Below are 27,421 nucleotides of genomic sequence, written 5' to 3' on the forward strand. Positions count from 1 at the left end.
TAAAAAAGTTAGTAATAGGATTAAGTTCAGTCTAGCAAACTTCAGATCATTAGAGACTTTCTTTCAACAGAAGCTGCTAAATTATATTTCTTTTCCATGATTCTATCCCACATAACATATTGTTTAATAAGCTGGTCCGATACCCACTCTACAACAATAAAACCATTATAAATATTATACAAACAAGCCTTAAAAATACTGGATAAAAAACCATACCACTACCACCACTTTAGTATTCTGAGGAAATATCAGTTACTTACCTGGGATAATCTCATTAAAGTTAAGTTTGATTTATAAAATCAGACATGGTTTAGCACCTCCTCCACTATGTGATTTTATACATTTTAGATCCAGTGAGGTTAGGGTAACTAGAGGGGCAGTGAGGGAAGTGCTCTCTGAGATTTGGAGGAGTCGTGATATTTTGTGAAAATAAAGTTATAATAGGCTATTAGCCTACAAGAAAAAAGTCACTATAATTCAGAAAATAATCTACCTGCACCGTAGTCTGCTGTGCATTATGTGATTGCTCTGCTGATACGGTAGATCTCAGACCGTCTGACAGACACAGATCCCCGTTTGAGACGTTTAGGGAAGTGTCTGTACGCTGCTCTATATCAGAGATGGAAACCCGAAACTTCTTGCAGAAATGCACGGAGCACAAACGGGACATTATGGGAGCGCATCCATAAACCTGAAGCTGCACAGCTTTTTACAGCGAGAGTGGACACAAAGCAATGTCCGGTTTCATATTCGTCAGTCAACTTTTCAAAATACATTTGGGGTTACACTCAAAACATTCAGGGCTGAAGCAAAATGTTTGATGCTGAAGGAGACGGAGCTGAGCTCCGGCAGGGTGTGTTGTGGACCTGAGGAGGTGGAGTTGCGCTCCGGCCCAATTTAACCTCTGGCTGTGAACCATCTGAACCATCAGATTGCTTGATTTGAGATATGTGATTTATAATAAATATTTTAATAATAACATAATGTCTCTGGGTGTCCTCTCAGGGAGTCCTGGTCCGTGAGATCATCCTCTACATCCTCAAACCGGAGTCATTCTCAGTTTGGGGGGGCCTGGGTCTGTGTTTGGGTCTGGCCTTTATGGACCTCTTAAGGATCAGCTCTAGGACTCTGTTTTGGGCCATAGGCTTACGGACAGGAATCAGGATGAAAACAGGTTTCTGCATGCTGGGCTTCCGCAAGATCATCACTCTGAGTACACACAGCGAAGTCTCTGTGGGACAGGTAACACATTTTAAACACATGGGACATGAACCTCAAAGTCCTGTGTTTGGGTTAGGTGTTTGGGTCTCTGTCTGTCTGTCTGTGTGTTTGTCTGTCTAACTTTCTGTCTGTCTGTGTGTGTGTGTGTGTGTGTGTGTCTGACTGTCTTTCTCTAACTTTCTGTCTGTCTGTCTGTCTGTGTGTGTGTGTGTCTGTCTGTCTGTCTGTCTGTGTGTGTGTGTGTGTGTGTGTGTGTGTGTGTGTGTGTCTGACTGTCTTTCTCTAACTTTCTGTCTGTCTGTCTGTCTGTCTGTGTGTGTGTGTGTGTGTGCGTGTGTGTCTGTCTGTCTGTCTTCCAGATGGTGAATGTGTTGACCAGTGACAGCTACAAGCTGTTTGAAGCCGTCCGGTGGTGCCCGACTCTGCTGCCCTCCCCCCTCCTGTTGATCATGTGCGCCGCCTACTCCTGCCACATCCTCGACTACACTGCTCTCATCGGCATCTTCATCTTTCTCGTCTTCATCGTCCTCCAGGTTTGTGGACACACTTCTGACAACAGTCTGAGAGATTTGTCGTTTTTTTTATTTAGTTTCTTCACAGGGCCTGAAATTAACTGTGGCAGGTATCTTTTGAAATCAAAGATACAATAAATCAGTGGGGTGCAGAATTTTCTGCAGATTTTTAACAGAACAACAAAACAACAAAAATTAAAGCAGCGATGGACGGCCCTCGCACCTCCTTGCACGTCGGGGTTACTGGCGGACGCCACTCCTTGCGACCGTGCATTTGCGTGTGTGTGTGTGTCTGCTAAGAAAACGTTCTGTGTTGAGGAACAGAACTAAGCTTAAGGTTTGAACCCTGGTGGACAGAGATCATTTTTGTCTCCAAAGGTAGTAGTGCAGATGGAGCCTGAGAGTGTGACCATGGTTTCTGTGTGTCAGTTTGTGTCTGCCAGGCTCATTAACCGGTTCCAGAAAAAGGCTGGGGAGATCACAGACAGCCGAGTCCGCTCCATCAATGAAGTCCTCAGCTGCATCAAACTCATCAAGATGTATGTGTGGGAGGAGTCCTTCTACAGGAAAACCACAGGTAAGAAGATTCCCACTGTAACGGTTGTGTTAACTAATGAGACATGTAACGTTACGCTAGCCTGGCTCCACCCTCCTACGTACTTACGCTCAATTTTCATTTCTCTTCAGTACTATGTCTGGGTTTGCGGTATAGTCTTGGGTTTTCTCCTTCATGCATGCGTCACTTTGCAACAGAAGCAGATCTGTTTTGCTGTTCGCCACAGAATAATAAGCTTGGTACATTACATAGCAGTCATTTATTATTTAGCGTAAGGCATCACATTTTCACAACATGATCCCTGATGTCAGTTCTAGATTAGAGGCTGAAGTAGCCAACAAGAACCTGCTAACGACAGACTTCTGTAATGTCAATACAATAAAAATGGACCTACATAACGAAGTTGGTTCACTGCTGGCTACAAGATAGAAATCAAACACAACAAAGGCTGTCACCTGAATGGTGTTTTGAGCTAACGTTAGCAATCAATCACAACAAAGGCTGTCAGTTGAATGGTGTTTTGAGTTAATGTTAGCAATCAAACAATCATAGATAGATCATTTTTGAAAATTATTTCCACTTTCTGTTATTGTTTGTAATGAGAAAAGTTTATTATTTCGGAGATTTCACGATGCAGCCGGATCCGGATCCCATGGCGTTATGGCGTAAGCCATTTAAATATGAGCAAACTCATATCTGCACTCGACTCTCATTGGGCAGTGACAGGCTCAAACCAGCCGTTGATTACCATGTAGATGCTACATTGCAGACTTTAATGATTGTTTGGGGTGCACGGGTCAAGTCAGCTGTCACAGTCTGTGTGTGTTTGTGTGTGTTTGTGTGTATCTGTGTGTGTGTGTGTGTGTGTGTGTGTGTGTGTGTGTTTGTGTTTGTGTGTGTGTGTGTGTGTGTCAGACATCAGGACAATAGAGAGGAGGATGTTGGATAAAGCTGCTCTGATCCAGAACTTCAGTGCGACCATCAGCCCTCTCGTCCCGATCATCGCCATCATGGTCACCTACACCATTCACACCTGGCTCGGTCTACCTCTCAGCACCAGCACCGTGAGGAACACTCACACTAAAACATTGATATTATAGATATATTCTAGAGCTGTCACTGGATTAAAATATTTAAGTGCGTTTAATCTCATGATTGTCCATAGTTAACTCGTGATTATTCACAGGCTTTTTTAATCTGATCTAAAGTTTTTAATGCTCAAAATGAGAATTAGCACCGCTTAATCTGAGGCCATGGTTCTCAGCATGACACTGATCGATTGAATACTTTGGGTAGTCTTCACCCCAAGTGAAGGAGTTCAAGTACCTCAGGGTCTTGTTCCCCAGTGAGGGGACAATGGGAGAGTGGCTAGAGAATCACTTTACCTCACCATTGTGACGAAAAAAGATCTACCGGTCTACCCTCACCTATGGTCATGAAGGCTGGGTCATAACCAAAAGAATCTGATCCAGGGTACAAGCGGCCGAAATGTGTTTCCTCATGAGAGTGGCTGGCGTCTCCTTTAGAGATAGGGTGAGAAGCTCAGTCATCCGTGAGGAGCTCGGAGTAGAGCTGCTGAAAGGAACCATCTGTGGTTCAGCATCTGGTAAGAATGCCCCCTGAGTGCTTCCCAAGGGAGAAGGCTTTGGGAAGCACCCAGGACTAGGTAGAGAGATATTATATCTCCGCCCTAACCTGGAGATTTTTGGGAACATTAATATTGTTGAGAGAACAATCTGGAAGGGCTTTAAAAATAAACTTGCCATTCAAAAGACCCTTTTCTTTATCCCTCTCTGCTAAGCATCCACGTTAGCCCCCAACCTGCCTTTTACCAGGACATTTGGTGCTCTTATACATCTTCACTTTACTTCATGCTTTGCTCCCATCAGAACTACTACGGCCACTAGAGGGCCCTGCCACTCCAAACATCAATATAGGTCAGAATGATGCTGGAACAAACACTGTCTGGGAACATTTTTCGGGCAAGGACAATCTCTTTAAAAATGTTGTTTTGTGAAAGAGCTAAAAGAGAAGAGCTGGAGAATCTGAGGGGCCTTCCTGGTTCTTTATGGTTTGTGTTGAGGCCTCACTCTCTGTTTCTTCATCAGGCTTTTCCTTTCGTCACCCTCTTGAACAGCGTGAGGTTTATTCTTTCATCGTTGCCCCCTTGTGTTGGTTTCCTTGCTGAAGCTGCTGTGTCTGCGGCTCGTCTCAAGGTAACGTACACTTTGACTCTCCTTAACTTCTCCAACAGTCTGACTGGAAACTTTGAGAGAAAAGGTTAATTTAAAATATCTGTCTGTGTGTGTGTTGCAGAGGTTACTGCTGACAGAGAATACAGAGCCATACATCAACCACAGCACCAGCAGCCCATCAGCGGTCGTCGTCATGGAGAATGCCACACTGTCCTGGACCAAACCACTCCACCACCCCGACACAGAGGACAGGGACAACCTAGTGTCTGAAGCCAGAGCTGCTGAAGGGATGCCCGTCCTGAGGAACGTCTCCTTCACTTTGCACAAGGTAAAACTGATAACACCGAGTGTTTACATGTGGTTCAGTCAGTCAGAGATTTAACCATTTATTGCAACAAATGGAAAAACATTTACCTTGGCAAAGGTGGCTCCGCATTTAATGATGCTTCCTGGGTAATCCAAGCAGCATGCTAAGCTGAAACAAGAGTAGTCTCAGGACCACGTAGGGAGACAACGCCATGTTAGATTTTTAAACACAACTTTATTGAATCAAGTTGAACCAAATAAGACTAAATTAAATCAACAAATTAACTATGTACAAAATGAGATCTTGAAATCAGTGCAGTATGTGGTGAGTGTGCGTTGGAGTAGTAATGTCTAAACATAGCAAAAGGCAAACCTAGAACAACATAACCAAACCAAACCTTGGTGTGCCTGTGGAGACATCCAGAGCAGATGAGAGAAAAAGACAGAGGATTCTGCAGATTAGGTAACCTCCGCACACCAGATCCACATGAACTGAGATACTCTAATTAGTTATCTAACCTGCTTGCACCATGGACAGGAAGTGTCCCCGACAGCCGAAGTCCTTTGTGGGGTACCGCCTGGCCCTCTTCCCTGGGACCCATGGAGGCCATGAAGGGGCAAGTTGTCAATATGGCTCTGACACCATAGTTAGGAGTAAGTCACACATGTGCCCAGAGTCTCCTCTGCCCAGAGACCCAGAGTCTCCTCTGCCCAAAGACACCAGAGTCCCTGTTGCCACGAGACCCAGAGTCCCTGCTGAGTTGGTAGCTTCTGTTCATGAGTGGGCCGATCCGACCAACATCTTGCTTTGACCCTTGGTTCATCATTGTGTGTGTGTGTGTGTGTGTGGGGGTGTGTGGTTGTGTGGGTGTGGGTGTCTCTAACTGATTCTGTGTTTCCTGCAGGGCAGACTGCTCGCTGTGTGTGGGACTGTTGGCAACGGGAAGACGTCACTGATCTGCAGTCTGTTAGAACAGGTTAGTTCACCTGTCTGTCTGCATCTGGTTCACCTGTCTATCTACATCCTGCTCACCTGTATGTCTGCTTCTTGACTGTCTGCTTCCTGTCTGTCTCTCTGTCTGTAGCTGAACCTACAGCAAGGATCGGTCTCGGTGCAGGGATCAATTGCTTATGCCGCTCAGCAGGCCTGGATCTTCTACGGGACAGTGCGGGACAACATCCTGATGGGGGAACCTCTGGACCACTCCAGGTAGATAACACTCCTCCAGAGAAAAAGTGTCAGCTGATCTGTGTAGTGACATGTTGATGCTCCACAGGTACAACCGAGTCCTGAGCTGCTGCTGCCTGAAGGACGACCTCAAAATCCTGCCGCACGGTGATCAAACACTGGTGAGAAACTCATGCAATCATCTACAGTTTACTCTGTGTTAAAGATAACATGTTTGTTTTGTATTTGCCCATGCATTGGTGTCGAAGGTACTGATCTCTGAGATTGGTCCAGTATTGAGCGAGAATGCTGTAACCTGCAGCCCTGAACTGGCTGCAATGTAACCCTATAGGAGAAATGTTCAGTGTTAGTTAGCATCTACTAAAAGTGTTGTTTTTGCTGCTGACAGGTTCAGATTATTGTTCTAAGTCTTGTCTGACAACATTATGGAAAGGATCCCTACAGAGTTCGACCTTTTAGTTAAAGAGTAAAATCATTTTAGTTTAACATGAAACAACCCCAAAATCACATCACTAAAACCAACAGATGCACATTTCTACATGTAAATGGGTGAATTAAGGATTTATTTCAACCAAACCAAAGTGGTGATTGTTGGAACAGTGGAAAGATGAACCAAGACGTGTTACAGTCTTCCAGAGAATGTGGTGGACCGACTTACAGAGACAGCAGGCAGTGTAGTGTTAAAAACTGAAGTTGAAAACCTTCTGGCGGCTGAACAGTATGGCGAGTGCAGAGCCCCTCTTGAGGCCGGGCATGACAGCGAAGGTAGAGCCTCTCAGGCACTGAGCAGGACGTCAAGGACTCTTAGGAGGCCATCTGCAAAGGCGAATCCCCTCTGAAGGACGGCGGCGAAGACAGGCCGCTTGGCTGAAGACAGGCGACGGAACAGCTGGGCCATGATCCGCCAACAAGGTAACATTAACAGGAGTAGTCAGGTCCCCCAAAAAGGCAACAGGATCAGGAGTCAGCTGAACCACTGACAAAACACAGGGAGCAGGAGTCCGGAAAAATGTCTCTGGGGCGCAGGACACTGGCAAAATCTCTTGGGCGCCGGGAAACGGCACAGTCTCTTGGGCGCCGGGAAACGGCACAGTCTCTTGGGCGCCGGGGAACGGCACAGTCTCGTGTGTGCCGGGGAACGGCACAGTCTCTTGTGTGCCAAATTGTTTTCTGTGCTTGCTCCTTTGGAACAACCACCCGTTCATAATCCCATAACCACGGTGTCTGTTCCCCGACTGAGATCGATTAACATAAACAAAAGAGGTGGTATACTCAACAACCTAATTGGAATTAAAACAACCACTGCACTGACAGAACAGAATAGGAAAATCAAATGTGGACTATTAAACATTAGATCTCTGTCTTCTAAAGCATTATTGGTAAACGAATTGATATCAGATAACCAAATTGATTTATTTTTTTTCACCAAAACATGGCTGAGCCACGATGAATACGTTAGTCTAAATGAAGCCACTCCTCCCAGTCATAATAATACTCAAATTCCAAGAGGCTCAGGCCGAGGAGGGGGAGTTGCAGCCATATTAAACTCAAGCCTGTTAATTAATCCTAAACCTAAACTAAATTATAACTCTTTCGAAAGCCTTGTTCTTAATCTTCAACACCCAATGTGGAAAAGGGTTAGCACCTTGGTATAACTCCCAAACTCGCAAATTAAAACAAATCTCACGAAAACTTGAAAGTAAATGGCGTTTCACTAAACTGGAAGAATCTTGTGTAGATTGGCAAGATAGTCTGAAAACCTATAGGAAGGCCCTCAGAATTGCCAGAGCAGACTATTACTCAAGACTAATAGAAGAAAATAAGAACAACCCAAGGTTTCTTTTCAGCACTGTAGCCAGGCTGACAGATAGCCACAGCTCTACTGAGCCATCTATTCTTGTAGCTCTGAGTAATGATGACTTCATGACCTTCTTTAATGATAAAATTACAACAATTAGAAATAAAATTCATCACCTTTCGCCCTCAACTTCTAACAGCTCACCATTAGGCGTAGGAGGACTGGAGAGAATGACAAGACCTGATACATACTTCAGCTGCTTTTATCCTATGGACCTTCAACAATTAATGTTAAAGGTCTCTTCAGCCAAGCCAACTACCTGTCTCTTAGACCCTATTCCAACGAAGCTACTTAAAGAAGCACTACCTGTGGTCAACACCACAATACTAAACAATTTGTCTTTATTAACTGGTCATGTACTGCAGTCATTTAAAATAGCTGTGATAAAACCTATTCTGAAAAAACCTACCCTCAATCCTGAAGTCTTAGCCAAGTATAGACCTATATCTAACCTTCCCTTTCTCTCCAAAATCCTTGAGAAGGTAGTTGCTAACCAACTATTTGACTTTCTACATAGGAACAATCTATTTGAAGACTTCCAGTCAGGATTTAGAATGCATCATAGCACAGAGACGGCACTGGTGAAAATTACTAATGACCTTCTAACTGCTGCTGACAAAGGACTTGTCTCCATACTTGTTTTATTAGATCTTAGTGCTGCTTTTGACACTATTGACCATACCATCCTGTTACAGAGACTAAAACACTTAGTTGGCATTAAAGGAATCGCACAAAGCTGGTTTAAGTCCTATTTCTCTGAGCGATCACAATTTGTTAACATTAACGATAAACCCTCCAAGTACGCTAAGGTTAGCAATGGCGTTCCTCAAGGCTCAGTGCTTGGACCACTTCTATTCTCCTTATATATGCTTCCTCTAGGCAATATTATTAGGAAACACTCAATTAACTTTCACTTTTACGCAGATGACACCCAATTATATCTGTCAATTAAGCCAGACAAAAGGGGTCAGTTAGCTAAACTTCAAGCGTGTATTAAAGATATAAAATCCTGGATGACCCATAATTTCCTAATGTTAAACTCGTGATGGGACCAAAGCACCTCCGAACTTCATTATCTAAAGACATAGCTACTCTGGATGGTATTGCCCTGGCCTCCAGCACTACTGTCAGAAATGTAGGAGTTATTTTTTATCAGGATATATCCTTCAACGCCCACTTAAAACAAACCTCAAGAATAGCCTTTTTCCATCTTCGTAACATTGCCAAAATTAGGAATATCCTTTCTCAAAACGACGCTGAAAAACTAGTCCATGCATTCGTTACTTCTAGACTAGATTACTGCAATTCCTTGCTATCAGGTTGCTCAAATAAGTCCCTTAAGACTCTCCAGCTGATCCTAAATGCTGCAGTGCGTGTTCTGACAAGAACTAAGAGAAGAGATCGTATTTCTCCTGTATTAGCTTCTCTCCATTGGCTTCCTGTGAAATCCAGGATCAAATTTAAAATCCTCCTCCTGACCTACAAAGCTCTAAATGGTCAAGCACCATCATATCTAGAAGAGCTCCTAGTACCTTATTGTCCCACTAGAGCACTAAGCTCCCAGAATGCAGAGCTACTTGTGGTTCCTAGAGTCTCCAAAAGTAGACTGACAGGAGCAGACACCGTCACCACATTTAAGAGTAAACTGAAAACCCTCCTCTTTGATAAAACTTATAGTTAAGGAGTGATGAGTTGCAGCGTCCGCATAACCGGCCCATCTGCTTTTCTTCGTAGTCATCAGTTTTATTTATCATATAATCAATAATATAGCGAGAGTAGAGGGAGGAGGGCCAGTACAGCCCAATCCGGCAGGGGACAGTTCAAGCCCGATCCGGCACCTCTCTCTAAGCTAAACTGCCTCTATTAGTTATGCTATTATAATTCTAGACTACCGGGGAAGTTCCTTCCTTCCTACGACACGCTGAGCTGCTCTCTCATCTCTGTTTTCACTTGTTTCCTTATGTATGCATCCTGTCCCAGAACTGCTTGTTACTAACCTAGCTCTGGGGAGTTTACTCCCCGGAGTCCTTATGTTTCTTCTCTGCAGAGCTTTGCTCTGCGATTCCGTCACTGTTCCATTATCTTTAATGTGAGTATTATTTGCCACTGTTCATCACCCCCCCAACCGCCCCCGTCAGACACCGCCTAACAAGAGTCTGGGTCTGCCGAGGTTTCTTCCTAAAAGGGAGTTTTTCCTTACCACTGTCGCAATAGCCACTGCTAATGCTTGTGTGGTCTAGACCTACTCTATCTGTAAAGTGTCTCGAGATGACTCTTGTTATGATTTGATACTATGAATAAAATTGAATTGAATTGAATTGAATTGAAAGTGCAAAATAGCACAAGGGAACGTTTGCGCCTGAACACACCTCCTTTTTTCACTGAAAAAAAAAAAAAAAAAAAAAAAAAAAGTAGGGCAAATACATTCCCTAATTTACCGACGTGCGTCTGTGGAGGAAAAAGTCCACTGTGCGTCGGGTGCAAAATAGGAATGATACATGCGGTGAATCGTCAATTGCACTGAGTGCAAGATAGGGACATGGTCTATCTCTGTAGTAATAATTTGAAGGACCAGTACAACCGTGTGTGTGTGTGTGTGTGTGTTTTCAGTTAGGAGAGGAGGGGGTGAACCTGTCGGGGGGGCAGAAACAGAGGGTGAGTCTGGCCCGGGCCGTCTACTCCAACCGAGACATCTACCTGCTGGATGACCCACTGTCTGCCGTCGATGCTCACGTTGGGAAACACATCTTTGAGCAATGCATCAAGAAAGAGCTGCTGGGGAAGTCCATCATACTGGTTACTCACCAGTTACAGGTTAGTTTATATGGGTTACTCACCAGTTACAGGTTAGTTTATATGGGTTACTCACCAGTTACAGGTTAGTTTATACGGGTTACTCAGCAGTTACAGGTTAGTTTATACGGGTTACTCACCAGTTACAGGTTAGTTTATACGGGTTACTCACCAGTTACAGGTTAGTTTATACTGGTTACTCACTATGTTAAAACTGGTGTGTGTGTGTGTGTGTGTGTGTGTGTGTGTGTGTGTGTGTGTGTGTGTGTGTGTGTCTGTGTGTGTCTGTGTGTGTGTGTGTGTGTGTGTGTGTGTGTGTGTGTGTGTGTCAGTACCTGGAGTTCTGTGATGAGGTTCTGGTTCTGAAGGATGGGGCGGTCCTGGAAACAGGAAGCCACGTGGAGCTGATGAAGGCGGAGGGACACTACGCTGACATCATCACCACACACCTGGCCGAGCCAGCCACCATAGAGCTCAACAGCGTGGTTCCTGAAGTAAACACCTGTTAATTTCCTCCATAAGGATTATGATTATTAGCCATGTCTGAACCAAAGTCTCCGCTTCTGTAGAAGACACAAGTCCTCATGAAATCAAACTTGTTTTAAGAAAAAAACATTTCACACACAGAAACCTTTCACAACTTTTCAAGATTTCGCAAAACAATACAAAAGAGTCTTGAAGAAGTGACAATGATGTCTTATTAAAAAGAGAAAAAGAAACAGGAATATGATCTTTATTACACAAGAGCAACCCAAACAACATTCTGAAAGACTATACATCCAATCAAACTTGAAAAAATAAAATAATTTATTTTGATCTTGCCGACCCAGAGAGTTAAACGCTCTGAAGTCAATGTCAATCCAACTAACAAACTGAAAGTGTTGTCTCTACCTGATTATGACTGACTATGGCTGTTTTGTATTTCAGCCCCAGAAAGAGACAGCCCAGAAAAAGAAAGTTAACGGTCATACGAACGGAGGGATAGTCAATCCAGGTACAGTTCCCAGACAGACTATTTTACACTTCCATTATCACAAAACTAACACTTTCTCTAAGAATCAAAATCAATATTTCTGAAAACTGTAGTTAGCTGTGTTTACAGCTGCAAATAATTGATCGAGAGAAAATTCATGGACTAGTTTGATATTTAATTACCTGTTGTTTATTGGCTGCTGACTGAAAAGATGTTGACTAACCAAAAGGACATTTGTGAGGCTGCTAATTTTTGGAGTCATGGTCAGATTTTATGGTTTCTTCTAGCACTAAGCAGTTTGTTCAGTTTGAGAAGAAAACACAAACATTTCACCCAGGAAACAGTTGTTCATGTCCTGGAAGAAGTTAAGGAGAGCTCCTCACTGATGACTGAGCTTCTCACCCTATCTCTAAGGGACACGCCAGCCACTCAAACACATTTCGGCCACTTGTACCCTCGATCTCGTTCTTTCGGTCATGACCCAGCCTTCATGACCATAGGTGAGGGTAGGAATGAAAACTGACCGGTCGATCGAGAGCTTTGCCTTCTGGCTCAGCTCTCTTTTCGTCATAACGGTGCGATAAATTGAATGTAATTCTGCACCTTTCACGGCAGAGGCTGCAGCCATTCAATTCAATTAAATTCAATTTTATTTATAGTATCAAATCATAACATAGGTTATGTCGAGACACTTTACAGATAGAGTAGGTCTAGACCACACTCTATAATTTACAAAGCCCCAACAATTACAATAAGTCCCTCAAGAGCAAGCAGTGCGACAGTGTAGGAAAAACTCCTTCTTGGGAAGAAACCTCGGACAGACCCAGGCTCTTGGTAGGCGGTGTCTGACGAGCCGGTTGGGGGTGTGATGAACAGTGGCAATAATAGTCACATTAATAATGGAACAGTGACTTCAATGGTAGTCGTAGTAGTTCATGTCATATCAGGGCGCTGCAGGGCGTTACAGGATGTAGCATGGCCCAGCAGAGCATGGATGGACATAGCAGGAAGCAGCAGGGTTCAGCAGGAAGTCTAGAACTATAACAGCGTAACTATAACAGCGTAACTAAGAGAGACAGGTCATAAGGAGAGGTAGCTTATTCGGGCTTAGAACTCTCCCCCTGCCGAATCGGGATTGGCTGGCCTGCCTCCCTCTACTTTGTTATGTATTATTAATCTAACAATTATGAAGAGAAGCAGTTGGGCCAGTTAGGTGGACACTGCAACTCCTCTCTCCCTAACTATAAGCTTCATCAAATAGAAGAGTTTTAAGTTCATTCTTGAAAGCGATTCCAGTTTCTGCCCCCCGAACCCAGATCGGGAGCTGGTTCCATAGGAGAGGAGCCTGATAACTGAAGGCTCTGGCTCCCATTCTACTTTTAGAGACTCTAGGTACCACCAGTAACTCTGCATTCTGGGAGCGCAGTGCTCTAGTGGGACAATACGGTATTAGGAGCTCTTCTAGATATGATGGTGCTAGACCATTTAGAGCTTTGTAGGTCAAGAGAAGGATTTTAAACTCAATCCTGGATTCAACAGGAAGCCAGTGCAGAGAAGCTAATACAGGAGAAATATGATCTCTTTTCTTAGTTCTTGTGAGAACACGCGCTGCAGCATTCTGGATCAGCTGGAGAGTCTTAAGGGACTTATTTGAGCAAGCTGACAGTAGGGAATACAATAGTCCAGCCTGGACGTAAGAAATGCATGGACTAGTTTTTCAGCGTCGTTTTGAGACAGGATATTCCTAATTTTGGCAATGTTACGAAGATGAAAAAAGGCTGTTCTTGAGGTTTGTTTTAGATTGGCATTAAAGGATATATCCTGATCAAAAATTAACCCCTAGATTTCTGACAGTAGTGCTGGAGGCCAGGGCAATACCATCCAGAGTAGCTATGTCTTTAGATAATGAAGTTCTGAGGTGTTTAGGTCCCAGTACAATAACTTCAGTTTTGTTAGGGTTTAACATCAGAAAATTATAGGTCATCCAGGATTTTATATCTTTAATGCACGCTTGAAATTTAGCTAGCTGACTGGTTTCGTCTGGTTTGATTGACAAGTATAATTGGGTGTCATCCGCATAACAGTGAAAGTTAATTGAGTGTTTCCTAATAATATTACCTAGAGGAAGCATATATAAGGAGAATAGAATTGGTCCAAGCACTGAGCCTTGAGGAACGCCATGGCTAACTTTAGTGTACTTGGAGGATTTATCATTAACATTAACAAATTGAGATCAATCAGAGAAGTAAGACTTATCCAACTTAGAGCAACTCCTTTAATGCCAACCAAGTGTTCCAATCTCTGTAACAGGATTGAATGGTCAATAGTGTCAAATGCAGCACTAAGATCTAGTAAAACAAGTATGGAGACAAGTCCTTTGTCTGCAGCAGTTAAAAGGTCGTTAGTAATTTTCACCAGTGCCGTCTCTGTGCTATGATGCTTTCTAAACCCTGATTGAAAGTCATCAAATAAACTATTGCTACGTAAAAAATCACATAACTGATTAGCAACCACCTTCTCAAGGATCTTGGATAAAGATAGGATCTTTTTCAGAAGAGGTTTTATCACAGCTACTTTAAATGACTGCGGTACATAACCTGTTAATAAGGACATATTGATCATATCTAGTAATGAAGTGTTTACCACGGGTAACGCTTCTTTGAGTAATCTCGTTGGGATGGGGTCTAAGAGACAGGTAGATGGCTTAGCTGAGGATATCTTTAACATTAATTGTTGAAGGTCTATAGGATAAAAGCAGTCTAAGTTTATGTCAGGTCTAGTCATTATTTCTAGCGACTCTGCGTTTAAAGGTGAACCGTTAGAAGTTGAGGGCAAAAGGTGATGAATTTTATCTCTAATTGTTGTAATTTTATCATTAAAGAAGCTCATGAAGTCATCACTACTCAGAGCTAGAGGAATAGATGGCTCAGTAGAGCTGTGGCTATCTGTCAGCCTGGCTACAGTGCTGAAAAGAAACCTTGGGTTGTTCTTGTTTTCTTCTATTAGTGATGAGTAATAGTCTGATCTGGCCTTTCTTAGGGCCTTCCTATAGGTTTTCAGACTTTCTTGCCAATCCAAACGGGATTCTTCCACTTTTGTGGAACGCCACTTACATTTGAGGTTTCGCAAGATTTGTTTCAATTTGCGAGTTTGGGAGTTATACCAAGGTGCTAATTTCCTTTGCTTCATCATCTTCTTTTTCAGGGGAGCAACGGAGTCTTACGTCGTCCGTAGGCAAGTCGTAGCACCGTCTACAAATGTATCAATTTGAGAGGGACTGAGGTTAACATAGAGGTCCTCTGTTATGTTAAGGCATGACATAGAGTCGAATGCTGTTGGAATATCTTCTTTAAATTTAGCTATAGCACTGTCAGATAGGCATCTGGTGTAGAAGCTTTTATCTAATTTAATATAGTCAGGTAGTAAGAATTCGAAAGTAATTAAAGAATGATCTGATAATACCGAATTCTGCGGAAATATTATTAAATCCTCAATTTCAATACCATATGCCAGCACAAGGTCGAGGGTGTGGTTAAAACAGTGCGTCGCCTTGTGCACACTCTGACTGAAGCTGATTGAATCCAGTAATGAGTTGAAAGCAGTACTAAGGCTATCATTGTCAACGTCCACATGGATATTAAAATCAGCTACAATAAGTACTTGGTCTGATTTAAGGACTAAACATGATAAAAACGCTGAGAAGTCAGATAAAAATTCAGAATACAGACCTGGAGCCCTGTAAATAACAACGAATATAATTGGCTGTAATATTTTCCATTTTGGATGTTGAAGATTAAGAACAAGACTTTCAAAGGAGTTATAATTTAATTTAGGTTTAGGAGTAATTAACAGGCTTGCATCAAAGATGGCTGCAACTCCCCCCTCCTCGGCCTGAGCCTCTAGGAATTTGAGTATTAATATGACTGGGAGGAGTGGCTTCATTTAGACTAACATATTCTTCATGGCCCAGCCAGGTTTCAGTAAGACAAAATAAATCAATGTTATTATCTGATATCAACTTATTTACCAATAATGCTTTAAAAGACCAGAGATCTAATATTTAATAGTCCACATCTAATTTTCCTATTTTGTTCTATCGTTGCAGTCGTTTGCACGAGAAGCTCCGCCGGAGGTGTGAGTTGAAAGTCTGTCGGACTGCACCTTGGATAATGCACCCCCTGACCAAACTCACCACCAGATGGTGATGTGTTGACAGCTCCGCCCCTCTCTTCACCCGAGTGTTCAAAACATACGACCTCAGATCAGATGAAACGATTATAAAATCGATCATTGACCTTTGGCCTAGGGTGCTCTGGTACCAAGTACACTTATGAGCATCCCTAGGGTTTAGATCAGGGAGGCCTTTCCTCCCAATCACACCTCATGTGTCTCCATCATTGCCCACGTGCACATCGAAGTCCCCCAGCAGAATAATGGAGTCCCCCACTGGAGCCCCATACAGGACTCCTTTCAAGGTCTCCAAGAAGGCCGAACACTCCAAACTCTTGTTTGGTGCATATGCACAAACAACAGTCAGAGTTTTCCCCCCCACAACACGCAGGCGTAGGGAGGCGATCCTCTCGTCCACAAGACACAAAACACAAGACTTTCACCCAGGAAACTGTCGCCTAATTCCATAGGATATCATATGAACCCATTTATGAGAATGAGTTATTCCAAGTGGTCTACAGCAGTGTTTCTAAAACGTTTTCAGACCAAGGATACGTTTTTCAATAAAAAACCATGTGAACTAACTAACTGCCTTTGTATTTTCCGCTGAAAAAACAGCGAGGCTTCCTTCATAACGCATGAAGAAGATAATCATGTAAAATGAATGAAATACATAATGAAATCCTGCAGAATTGAAGTTGAACATCGTGGATATTACTACTTTCTTCATAATGCTTTTCTGAAGTTCATCACGTTTTTCTCTCTAAAGATCCTACACGTTTCCTCATCATGCTCCGTTTAGTTTCAAAATGAAGCTCAAGCTCAGCAGGTGTCATAGCCTCATTAGCAGAAGATTCATACAACACATTCTCACTCCCATTGCATCAAAAGTGACGCTTGGTCAGATTCCTTTGACTTTTGTTATTGATGCAAAAAGTCTCCTTTAGCGTCATATTTAGACGCACTTGGTTTCACTTTTTGATGCTCAGGATCAGGACATATGTTTAACTGACATGCAGCACAAGAAAGTGACAGGTTTAGTAAAATATGGTTGGTGAGGTTACAAAATGTACATTTCAGTGATACGCGGGACAAGAACGGGACATGAACCCTGGTCTCCTGGGGGAAAGCCCTGTGTTGTCTCCACATACTACTCTCTACTGCTGTCTCTCTACATACTACTCTCTACTGCTGTCTCTCTACATACTACTCTCTACTGCTGTCTCTCTACATACTACTCTCTACTGTTGTCTCTCTACATACTACTCTCTACTGTTGTCTCTCTACTGTTGTCTCTCTACATACTAATCTCTACTTCTGTCTCTCTACATACTACTCTCTACTGTTGTCTCTCTACATACTACTCTCTACTGTTGTCTCTCTACATACTACTCTCTACTGCTGTCTCTCTACATACTAATCTCTACTTCTGTCTCTCTACATACTACTCTACTGTTGTCTCTCCACATACTACTCTCTACTGCTGTCTCTCTACATACTAATCTCTACTTCTGTCTCTCTACATACTACTCTCTACTGTTGTCTCTCTACATACTACTCTCTACTGTTGTCTCTCTACATACTACTCTCTACTGTTGTCTCTCTACATACTACTCTCTACTGTTGTCTCTCTACATACTAATCTCTACTTCTGTCTCTCTACATACTACTCTCTACTGTTGTCTCTCTACATACTACTCTCTACTGTTGTCTCTCTACATACTAATCTCTACTTCTGTCTCTCTACATACTACTCTCTACTGTTGTCTCTCTACATACTACTCTCTATTGTTGTATCTCTACATGCTACTTTCGAATCCATCTTGTTTTGGACTGTTGGTCAGACATCAGATGTTGAGATTTTGAGGTTGTAACTTTTAATGAGTTGAGAAAGTAATCTAGAGGTGAATTGGTAATGAAAATAATCTCTGTTATTCTCTCTTCATGCTTGTTGTGTTAATCTGTGCTGTGTCCATCAAACACAGAAACACATCTGTTCAGCTGTTGTTGGGTCAGTTAAAGCTGAATAAAAGAGTTGTGTTGAAGCTTTGCAGTAAATCAAACTGCCCCTCTGTCTGTTTCCTCACAGCCTTCGACATGTCGGATGAGGACACCGATGCACTTTCATCCGCCTGCAAACGTAAGTCTGTCAAAACTGCAAAAATCCTGCTGTTTGATAACACTTTACATTAATAAACATTGATAGCTGATTAGTCTCGCTAGCCAGACCCTCCTCCACAGCACTGCGAAGGAAGGTCTGTCCACACAGCATTCGTGGATGGGAGAAAAACATGTATTTTCAAAAATAGTTTTAGTCGTGCAACAGAAAACTCAGATTGGACAGATAGTCTAGCTAGCTGTGTGGATTTACCCTGCAGAGATCTGAGGAGCAGTTAACCGTAGTCCTCACAAATCCACCGGAGGTTAGAACCCCAACACAAAGAAAGAGGAAGGGGACGGACATCTGGTGGCACGAGAACAATCCCAGAAGTGGAAGAACTGTCTGTCTGTCTGAACAACTGTAACCAGGGTCATATGGAATCTGTGGATGCAGAGTTTTCCAAATATTTTAAAATAATTAAAATGAAACTCAGAATGTTAACACGTCTCCACTTCGAGCCTAAAAACAGTCCGCCAAATACTGCAGATTTTTTATTCTGGCTCACCGCTGAAAACTGTAAAAAAGCAGAATTCTTTTGGTAATTTTAGAGTTTTTTTTTGAGTTTGGTTATAATTGTAGCCCTCGCTGCTCTGCTGCACAGCATGCTAGCTATTTACATGATGAGGACATGATGATTGAATATTATTATTACATGCTTTTATCCAAACCAACTTCCAATTAAGTGCTTTCAACCTTGAAGGTACAAACTCCAGACAGCAAGAAGTAATTACAAGTCCATTAGCTTTAAATAAGCCAAACTACAAAGAGACATATGAAGTGGAACTATTAGTTTTTTATTATCCAAGGTGCAGTCAGAAGAGATGTGGTTTTAGCCTGCGGCGGAAGATGTTTAGGCTTTAAAAACCGGAGAACCAGTGTAGCTTATAGTAAGGCATGGATACCCGACCCGAGGCCGACGTGTCCCGACGTGTCCCGACGTGTCCCGACGTGTCCCGACGGGTCCCGACGGGTCCCGACGGTACCCGACGGCCGGGCCGGGTTCGGCCAGATATTTAGAAATTATGGTCGGGGTCGGGTCGGGCTCGGTCACATCAGCGCGATAAGGCAACAGCTTATTAACGTGTGCTTGTTGCCCCGTGTGCACTGATGCGCGGATCTGTTGACATTTCCGAATGCCTTCCTACAGCTGCTTAATAAAAGCGAGCTTTCCACACAAACAAACGTAGCCTACATGTGTCATTAGTATGAGGAAAAAAAAATAGATTTTAACTGTGTCGGGCCGGGCTCGGACACAAATTTCCAAAAAATTCAGCCCGATCCGGACTCTAGCTTATAGGCTAAAAAAAAGGTTGAAAGAGAAAACGCTGGCAACTTAGCTTATTACGGGGGGTAACACTGGGAGTGCCTCTCCTCAGGCTTTTCTTTCCCCTTGTCCTTTTCCCTCCAACTCTCTCCCCTTCTCTCCCCTTTTTCTGAACCCGAACTTTCAGCTGAACAAGATCTTCCCTTCATGAACCCAAGACTCGCTCCCATGTTAGTCCTGCAGCGTGTTACCATGGTTGATTAAAACTTGTTAAAGAGAGTATTTATCTTTGGGAAGCTTCCCTGTTTCTGCAGTCTCTGCTTTGGTCTATGGTGGCCCTGAAGGACAAAACCTGACATTTCACAAAACACAACAGCAAAATTAAAAGAAATGTTGAGTATTCTGAAATGTTCTCTTCTCTGTGTGAAGCTGCTGATCAGAAGAGTGAAGCGAGTTTGATCACCTGGAGAACCTTTCAGCAGTACTGTCATGCAGCCGGAGGTAACACACACACACACACACACACACACACACACACACACACACACACACACACTAACTCAAAAAGCTCAAAGAGAACTTGCTAAAGAAGTCTGACTACAACCATTAGATGTGGGAACTTCATTTAGACGCTCACATTGATTTTACATTAATTCGGCTTGGGTCTTATTATGTATTGAACCCTGATTTATATGTTAACCTGTCCCCTCTGTCTCCTGCAGGACTCTGTGTGAGCTTCTTTACTCTCCTCAGCTTCATGTTGCTAACAGCTAACGGGATGTTAGGCTACTGGGCCCTCAGCTACTGGCTGCAGCAGGGAGCCGGGGTGAGACACACTTTGCATGAACTGCTGCTGTGTAGACTATAGTTAGAGTCTGGTCTACATGAACTGCTGCTGTGTAGACTATAGTTAGAGTCTGGTCTACATGAACTGCTGCTGTGTAGACTATAGTTAGAGTCTGGTCTACATGAACTGCTGCTGTGTAGACTGGAGTTAGAGTCTGGTCTACATGAACTGCTGCTGTGTAGACTGTAGTTAGTTTGGTCTACATGAACTGCTGCTGTGTAGACTAGTAAGAGTCTGGTCTACATGAACTGCTGCTGTGTAGACTGCAGTTAGTCTGGTCTACATGAACTGCTGCTGTGTAGACTGCAGTTAGTTTGGTCTACATGAACTGCTGCTGTGTAGACTGTAGTTAGAACTCTATGCTGGCCTTCTATGATTGGTCAACTGCTCCGAGTAGGCAGGACTGCAATGTTGGTTTTACTACACTACGTCGGTGTTAACATTGTGGCATGTAGCTACATGCTAACGGCAGTAAAACATGTCATCTTGGCTGCCAGTGGCATTAAATCCTCCCCAATTCAGTGCTGCTATACTCTATTAGTGTCCACTGCTATCTATAATAGCTACATGCTAACGGCCATAAAAGATGTTATCTTTGCTGCCAAAACTTTAGACGTACTTTGGACACTTATTTGATACTTTTTTAGGCTTTTGATATTTAGACACTTCTTTTGACGCTTTGGCGTTTTTTGTTACACTTTTTTACTTTTTTGAGGCTTATTTGTAAAGTTGTTGGGGTTATGAGTGTGAAGATATTTGGGGTTATGAGTGAAGATATTGTTCAGTGACAGATTCATCTGCAGTTGGAAATGTTGTGGCTCTCAGCAGCAGAAGTTTGCCATATGTTTAACAGCTGGACTCAGGTAGTTGTGTTGTTTCCTAGACTGCCAACGTGACATCTTCAGAGCGAGACAACGTCTCTCTGAACCCCGACCTGCACTTCTACCACCTGGTATGTGCTGCGATGTTGGGCAGTCTGCTGATCATCTGCTTCATCAAATGTTTCTGCTTCGTCAGAGTCACGCTTAACGCTGCCACCACGCTGCACAACAAGCTGCTCAGCAACGTAAGAACAAAACAAATCTCTGATATATGTCATCTGTCATCTTCTCTTACAGCGACTGCCTCGCTCAACTCACAATTGTTAAAACGCTGTTAGCTACTTTAGCTTAGCCATTAGCAATGGCTAATTCCTCTCCCTCTCCTGCTCTTCCTTGCTCGGTGTGTCAGATGTTTAGCTATTCCTCTTCCTCCTTTAGTGATAAAGGTATATGTAATAAATGTAGTTTATTCGCTGCTCTGGAGGCTAGGCTTAGTGAGTTTGAGACACGGCTCCGCACCATGGAATCAAAATCGTATGCTTCCGTAGCTAGCCAGCACTCCATATCTGGTGCGAGCCAACATACTGTACTGTTAGCAGTCCCCCGGCAGGCCCCGAGCAGCCAGGCGAGTGGGTGACTGTCCGAAGGAAGCGTAAGGCTAGCTCTAAACCGGGGAGTGTACATGGCACTTGAACCCTTAGTTGGCATTAAAGGAATAGCACTAAGCTTGTTTAGGTGCCATTTCTCTGATCAATCTCAATTTGTTAATGTTAATGATAAATCCTCCAAGTACGCTAAAGTTAGCCATGGCATTCCACAAGGCTCAGTGCTTGGACCAATTCTATTCACCTTATATATGCTTCCTCTAGGCAATATTATTAGGAAACACTCAATTAACTTTCACTGTTATGTGGATGAACCCCAATTATACTTATCAATTAAGCCAGACGAAACTAGTCAGTTAGCTAAACTTCAAGCGTGCATTAAAGATATAAAATTTTCTGATTAAACTCAGACAAAACCAACGTTATTGTGCTGGGCCCTAAACACCTCCGAACCTCATTATCTAAAGACATAGCTACTTTGGATGGCATTGCCCTGGCCTCCAGCACTACTGTCAGAAATCTAGGAGTTATTTTTCATCAGGATATATCCTTTAACGCCCACTTAAAACAAACCTCAAGAACAGCCTTTTTTCACCTTTGAACATTGCCAAAATTAGGAACATCCTATCTCAAAACGATGCTGAAAAACTAGTCCATGCATTTGTTACTTCCAGGCTGGACTATTGTAATTCCTTACTATCATGATGCTCAAATAAGTCCCTTAAGACTCTCCAGCTGATCCAGAATGCTGCAGCACGTGTTCTGGCAAGAACTAAGAAAAGAGATCATATTTCTCCTGTATTAGCTTCTCTGCACTGGCTTCCTGTTGAATCCAGGATTGAATTTAAAATCCTTCTCCTGACCTACAAAGCTCTGAATGGTCAAGCACCATCATATCTAGAAGAGGTCATAGTACCTTATTGTCCCACTAGAGCACTGCTCTCCTAGAATGCAGAGTTACTTGTGGTTCCTAGAGTCTCTAAAAGTAGACTGGGAGCCAGAGCCTTCAGCTATCAGGCTCCTCTCCTATGGAACCAGCCCCCAGTCTGGGTTCGGGGGGCAGACACCGTCACAACATTTAAGAGTAATCTTAAAACTCCTCTTTGATAAAGCTTATAGTTAGGAAGTGAGGAGTTGCAGCGTTCGCCTAGACCAGCGGGGGAAGGTGTGTAGCCCTGCTACACCCTGCTATGCCCTGCAGTGCCCTGCTATGCCATGAGCTACTACATCTACTATTTCTAGTCATAGTTCCATGATCTTTATTGCGCCTATTATTGCCACTGTTCATCACGTCCCTAAATTAAGCTTAAATGCTAACTAGTCCTGCATCTCTAATGATTATGACTTCTTATTTTTCTTATGGAATGGCTACTATATATGCTAGACTACAGTTGCATGTTCATGGTTATGTATATGGGCAGTGTCTAATGCCATAATTTTATGTTTCCACAGTTTTACAAAATTGGAAAGATCCTAACTAAAAGCCTACATTCTAAATTCTACTATTTCAAGGATCTGATGTTAGCTATCTGCTGCGCTAACCTGCACAAAGCAAGAGCAGAATAAAGGCCTTAATTGGTACTCAACTCTACATAGTGGTGAAGAAACAAAACTTACTGAAACTCAATTTTATTTGCCCACAAAGGGGCATTCAAGGAACATGCAAAGGCCCTAAAGCCAACCTTTTGAAAACAGTTAAACAGTTTTCTTAATGTTTTTGATATGATAGCTGTGATTGATGAGTGAACTCAGCTGATTGGTCGGTATTTCCCTCAGATCTTAGCGAAACAGATGAGTTTCTTTGACACGACTCCAACTGGCCGCATCCTCAATTGTTTCTCCACGTGTCAGAACGAGGTGGACTCTGCAGTGCCTTTTTATCTCAACATCCAGCTCATGTTCTCTCTGATGGCCATCTTCAGTTTGATCATCTCTGCTGTCACCTTCTCGTACATGCTGCTGCCGGCGTGCATCCTGGTCATGGTCTTAATTATCCTTGTCAGGTGAGTAAGCACTCCACAGCAGAGCTAAAACATGAATAAAGATCCAAAACCATTTTTTTTCCTTCTTAAAACAGATTTTGTTGCCTGAACTTGCGTGCGTGACTTTTATATTGCCAATGACTTGATGACGTTGATGATGTTTTATAAAAGCAATAGCTCATTTCAGTAGGGATATGATTATTTCACGGTTAAAGTGAGCTTGTGCTTAAATATTACAGTTATGTTTGGGTTAAACAGTCAATAGGTCCCCAAGACACTGGATGGGTTATGTTTGGGATAAAACAGTGAATAGTGATGGCTATGACAGGTTGTCAAAATAAGTAATGAAACATAGTTCAGTGGCATTTATTCTCTGTCTGTTTTTTTACATGTTTTGCAAAGACTTTAACCCAAGCCAGGCCATAGAACAACGACAACAATCATATCACATCCGGTATTGGTATCAGAACAACTGTATATATAATCTTTATATACTCAGGTAATCTGATTTAGATGAAGACTGATGACAAACATGAAGAGAAAGCACATGCAGATAAGACTGTGTTAGCTGCATAAATACAGATATTATTTGTCTATGTTTACTGATGTATGTTTTAATGATACTATTGATAATGTAGAGCATAAACAGTAGAGGACCAAACACAAACCCTTGTGCTATCCCCTAAACGTCTGTAAGGATCAGGATGCAGCATTTAAACAAACAAATTCATTGATCTATCCCTACATTCTGCACAATAAAATCATTGGAAATTAATAATCAAGGATGGTAGTTGTTGGATCAGTTCTTCTCTGATGAGTGACAGTAAAGACTAGGGCTGTCAATCTTCCTCTATAATACTATTCAAATTCCATTATTTATTTTATTTAATATTCAAGTAATATTCAAATATGAAATGCTCAAATTCATCCTATTTTAATATTTACGACATTACACAGGCTTATGAATCGCCAATGCCACTATCAGCATATGGTTGTTGTTACACGTTCTGTCCACTAGAGGGACTTCTAACATTACAATACAAACATTTGGAAACAGGTGATTGCTTTCTTATTAACAATATAACAGTGAAACAAAATGAATGACTTTAATTTGTCAACTTTAATGGACATTTTTGATATAAAAAAGCAATGGCTGCTGAGACGGCATCAATAACTGCACAGCTTCTATTTAACACAACTGATCTTCACAAACTGAAGAAAAACAATTAAAATAAAATGAAGATGCCTTAATCAAAGTGTGTAACATTCACATTCAACATTTCAAGCAACATTGGCAGGATTTAAGCCCTAAGGTTGTTGGCCAAAATCACAAGACGATCAACATTTTCTGAATCTAGTGCAGAGCGTTTTTTACTTACTATAATCCCAGCCATGGAGAAAACCCTTTCTGCTCTAACTGAGGTGCCCGTGATGCTCAATAGTGCTGTGCCAGCTCGGCAAGGTGGGGGTACTTTTGACTGTGACGTCTTCCACCATGATAATGAGTTGCTATCGGTGGGTAGTGGGGTCTCACATTTCTTGCTCTAGTAGGGCTCCTATATCTAAGGGACCACCTGATGCGTCTGCTCCTTGGTGGTAAACATCACTAAAAAGGTCCCCCGTAGCACTGAGAGAGCTTTTCTCCCCGTAGCCATGGCTGCTTGCTCCGCAAACACTCATCTCCCCTTTTATTTTCTCATGTACTTCCTACCGGTGGACGGCTGAAGATGTGACAAAAGTACATAGAGAACAGCTGATGCTGTTGGAAATTGGTCAGTGGATAATGCCTTAGTGGCTACTTTGAAAGGCTTAAGCACTGCTCTCACCTACGAAAATATACACAAACATAATTAGAATAACTTTATGGCTAGCAGCTTAACGTAACGCAGCTATGCATAGGCTGCTATGCCCTCTACTGTATTATTAATGAAAAAACTAGCCTATTAATTGCTCAATATCACCTGGTTATTACATGTAATGCATACATATATGTACATAATTTATGTCACTCACCTGCTCCATAAGGGTCCACTCGCTGGTAGTCAACTCGAGATGACCATGTTTCTTCTCCATGATGACCGCTGCTACCGGAGCTTGCTGCTCGGCTGCCCGACACACCATGTCATAAGTGCTGTTCCATCGGGTAGCGCAGTCGTTCATTAGCTTCGTAGGTTTAAGACAAAGCAGCTTCTGCTTGTATTCCAAAAGGTAGCTGTCGGTAGTGGATTTGTTAAAATGCAGTGCTGTGGCCTTCAGTCTGCTAATTGGAGTTTCTATAGCTCGCACTGCCAGTCCTTTCCTCACAGCCAGGTTAATGGTGCGTGCCATGCACGGGACATCGATGGCCTGCAGGTGCCTCTTGACAGCATTGATATAATTAGCCGCGTTGTCAGTGGTGATGGAAAGCACTGATTCACGACTAACGTACTCTCTGAGTATGTTCGGGATGCACTCAGCAACATTCTCGGCGGTGTGGCTTTTCTGTGCTTCAGCCGTTTTGAGAATTACATCTTTTAATTCCCAGCCATTATCTATAAAATGTGCGGTGACTGTCACATATGCCTCTTTGGCAAGTGATGTCCAGCCATCAGGGCAATCTTTTTTCCACTGATCATTTGTCTGATGTTGTCTGATGTTGCGTCATAGAGTTTCACAACTCTGTAAGTGATTATTGCGCGTCTAGGAACCGTGTACCTTGGCTCAAGCTTGTGAATAAAATCTTTAAATCCAGACCCCTGCGTGATTTTGATCGGTCTCATATCTTTACAGATAAAGCTTGTCAGTTTGTCTGTTATAGCCTTTTGGCGGACAGCTGGTAAGCCCCGTGATGAGGAGAGAGGCAGAAAAGAAGTAGTTCTTGCCTGTTTTAGCGGCCGTTCCTCAGACAGATCATCTAGCTTGTCAGGGTGGAACGTTTTCAGGTGTGCCCTCAGGTTGCTCGTTGAGGAGTGATATTTCATTCAGATTTTGCATATTCTGCAGATTGCCACTCCTTTATCTGTAATTTTTCCATTTAAGGATTGAAATCCAAACACCTTCCACACATCACTTCTCAAATTGTCAAGAGTGGTGATCTCCATTTAAAAAAAATATACACTACCGAGTCACAAGTTTGGGGTCACTTAGAAATTTCCATTCCACTCCATTATAGACAGAATACCAGCTGAGATCAGTTACATGTTTTTTTTTAAATCAGGGCAGCAGTTTTCAGATTACATTATGTGCATAATACCAAAAGGGTTCTCGATTGATCTTTAATATCTACATTGCCCATTATCAGCAACCATTCATCCAATGATCCAAAGGCTCATTCTGTTTACTAATCTGATATCATTTCAAAAGGCTATCTGAGAAAACATTGGAGAACCCTTTAGCAATTATATAAGCACATAATGTAATCTGAACACTGCTGCCCTGGTTAAAAAACAATGCAACTGATCTCAGCTGGTATTCTTTCTATAATGGAGTGGAATGGACATTTCTAAGTAACCCCAAACTTTTGACCGGTGGTGTATATAAAAAAGCATTATTCAAATAGTAATGTCAGCATTTGAATAGTATTGATTTTTTTTAATATTCTAATTATATTTGAGTTTTGGAATTTGTTCAAACAGCCCTAATAAAGACCGACTGTTCCCTGCAGCCTGTTTCTGAGAAACGTGTGTACGTTGAAGAAGATGGAGGACATCAGTCGCTCTCCCTGCATCTCTCTGTGCACCTCCATCGTTAAAGGCCTTGGCACCATTCACGCCTACGACAAGACGCACAACTACACAGAGCGGTGAGACTCAAAGACAGCTCAGAGAAACTCAGCTCTTTTTTACTCACTGAATTCAGTGTTCACTTCCGTTTCAGCCCTCGGAAAGAACGCAAACATATTAGTCAGCATTTTTTACTCCAAATGGTTTTCAGACCCCTCTGTAACAAATGGTTGTGACCACAACACACTTCAACTAGGTAATGCCCTT

At 42.6% G+C, this 27,421-nt stretch overlaps 1 protein-coding gene across 1 annotated transcript in view; it reads left to right on the forward strand.

Annotated features, from left to right (window-relative positions):
- Window positions 1-27,421, forward strand: part of LOC114557852 (multidrug resistance-associated protein 9) — a 56,620-nt gene that overhangs the window by 14,856 nt on the left and 14,343 nt on the right. The window contains exons 4-21 of the mRNA XM_028581574.1: window positions 1,006-1,242; window positions 1,581-1,754; window positions 2,163-2,310; window positions 3,205-3,353; window positions 4,398-4,505; window positions 4,606-4,812; window positions 5,696-5,767; window positions 5,876-6,000; window positions 6,068-6,140; window positions 10,448-10,651; window positions 10,963-11,124; window positions 11,558-11,624; window positions 17,863-17,913; window positions 19,628-19,699; window positions 19,921-20,024; window positions 20,929-21,111; window positions 23,248-23,474; window positions 27,097-27,234. Of these exons, the coding sequence (XP_028437375.1) occupies window positions 1,006-1,242; window positions 1,581-1,754; window positions 2,163-2,310; window positions 3,205-3,353; window positions 4,398-4,505; window positions 4,606-4,812; window positions 5,696-5,767; window positions 5,876-6,000; window positions 6,068-6,140; window positions 10,448-10,651; window positions 10,963-11,124; window positions 11,558-11,624; window positions 17,863-17,913; window positions 19,628-19,699; window positions 19,921-20,024; window positions 20,929-21,111; window positions 23,248-23,474; window positions 27,097-27,234 (2,501 nt within the window). The remainder of the gene's footprint in view (window positions 1-1,005; window positions 1,243-1,580; window positions 1,755-2,162; window positions 2,311-3,204; window positions 3,354-4,397; window positions 4,506-4,605; window positions 4,813-5,695; window positions 5,768-5,875; window positions 6,001-6,067; window positions 6,141-10,447; window positions 10,652-10,962; window positions 11,125-11,557; window positions 11,625-17,862; window positions 17,914-19,627; window positions 19,700-19,920; window positions 20,025-20,928; window positions 21,112-23,247; window positions 23,475-27,096; window positions 27,235-27,421) is intronic.

Source organism: Perca flavescens, chromosome 1, assembly GCF_004354835.1.
Source record: "Perca flavescens isolate YP-PL-M2 chromosome 1, PFLA_1.0, whole genome shotgun sequence".
Classification (NCBI taxonomy): Eukaryota; Metazoa; Chordata; class Actinopteri; order Perciformes; family Percidae; genus Perca; species Perca flavescens.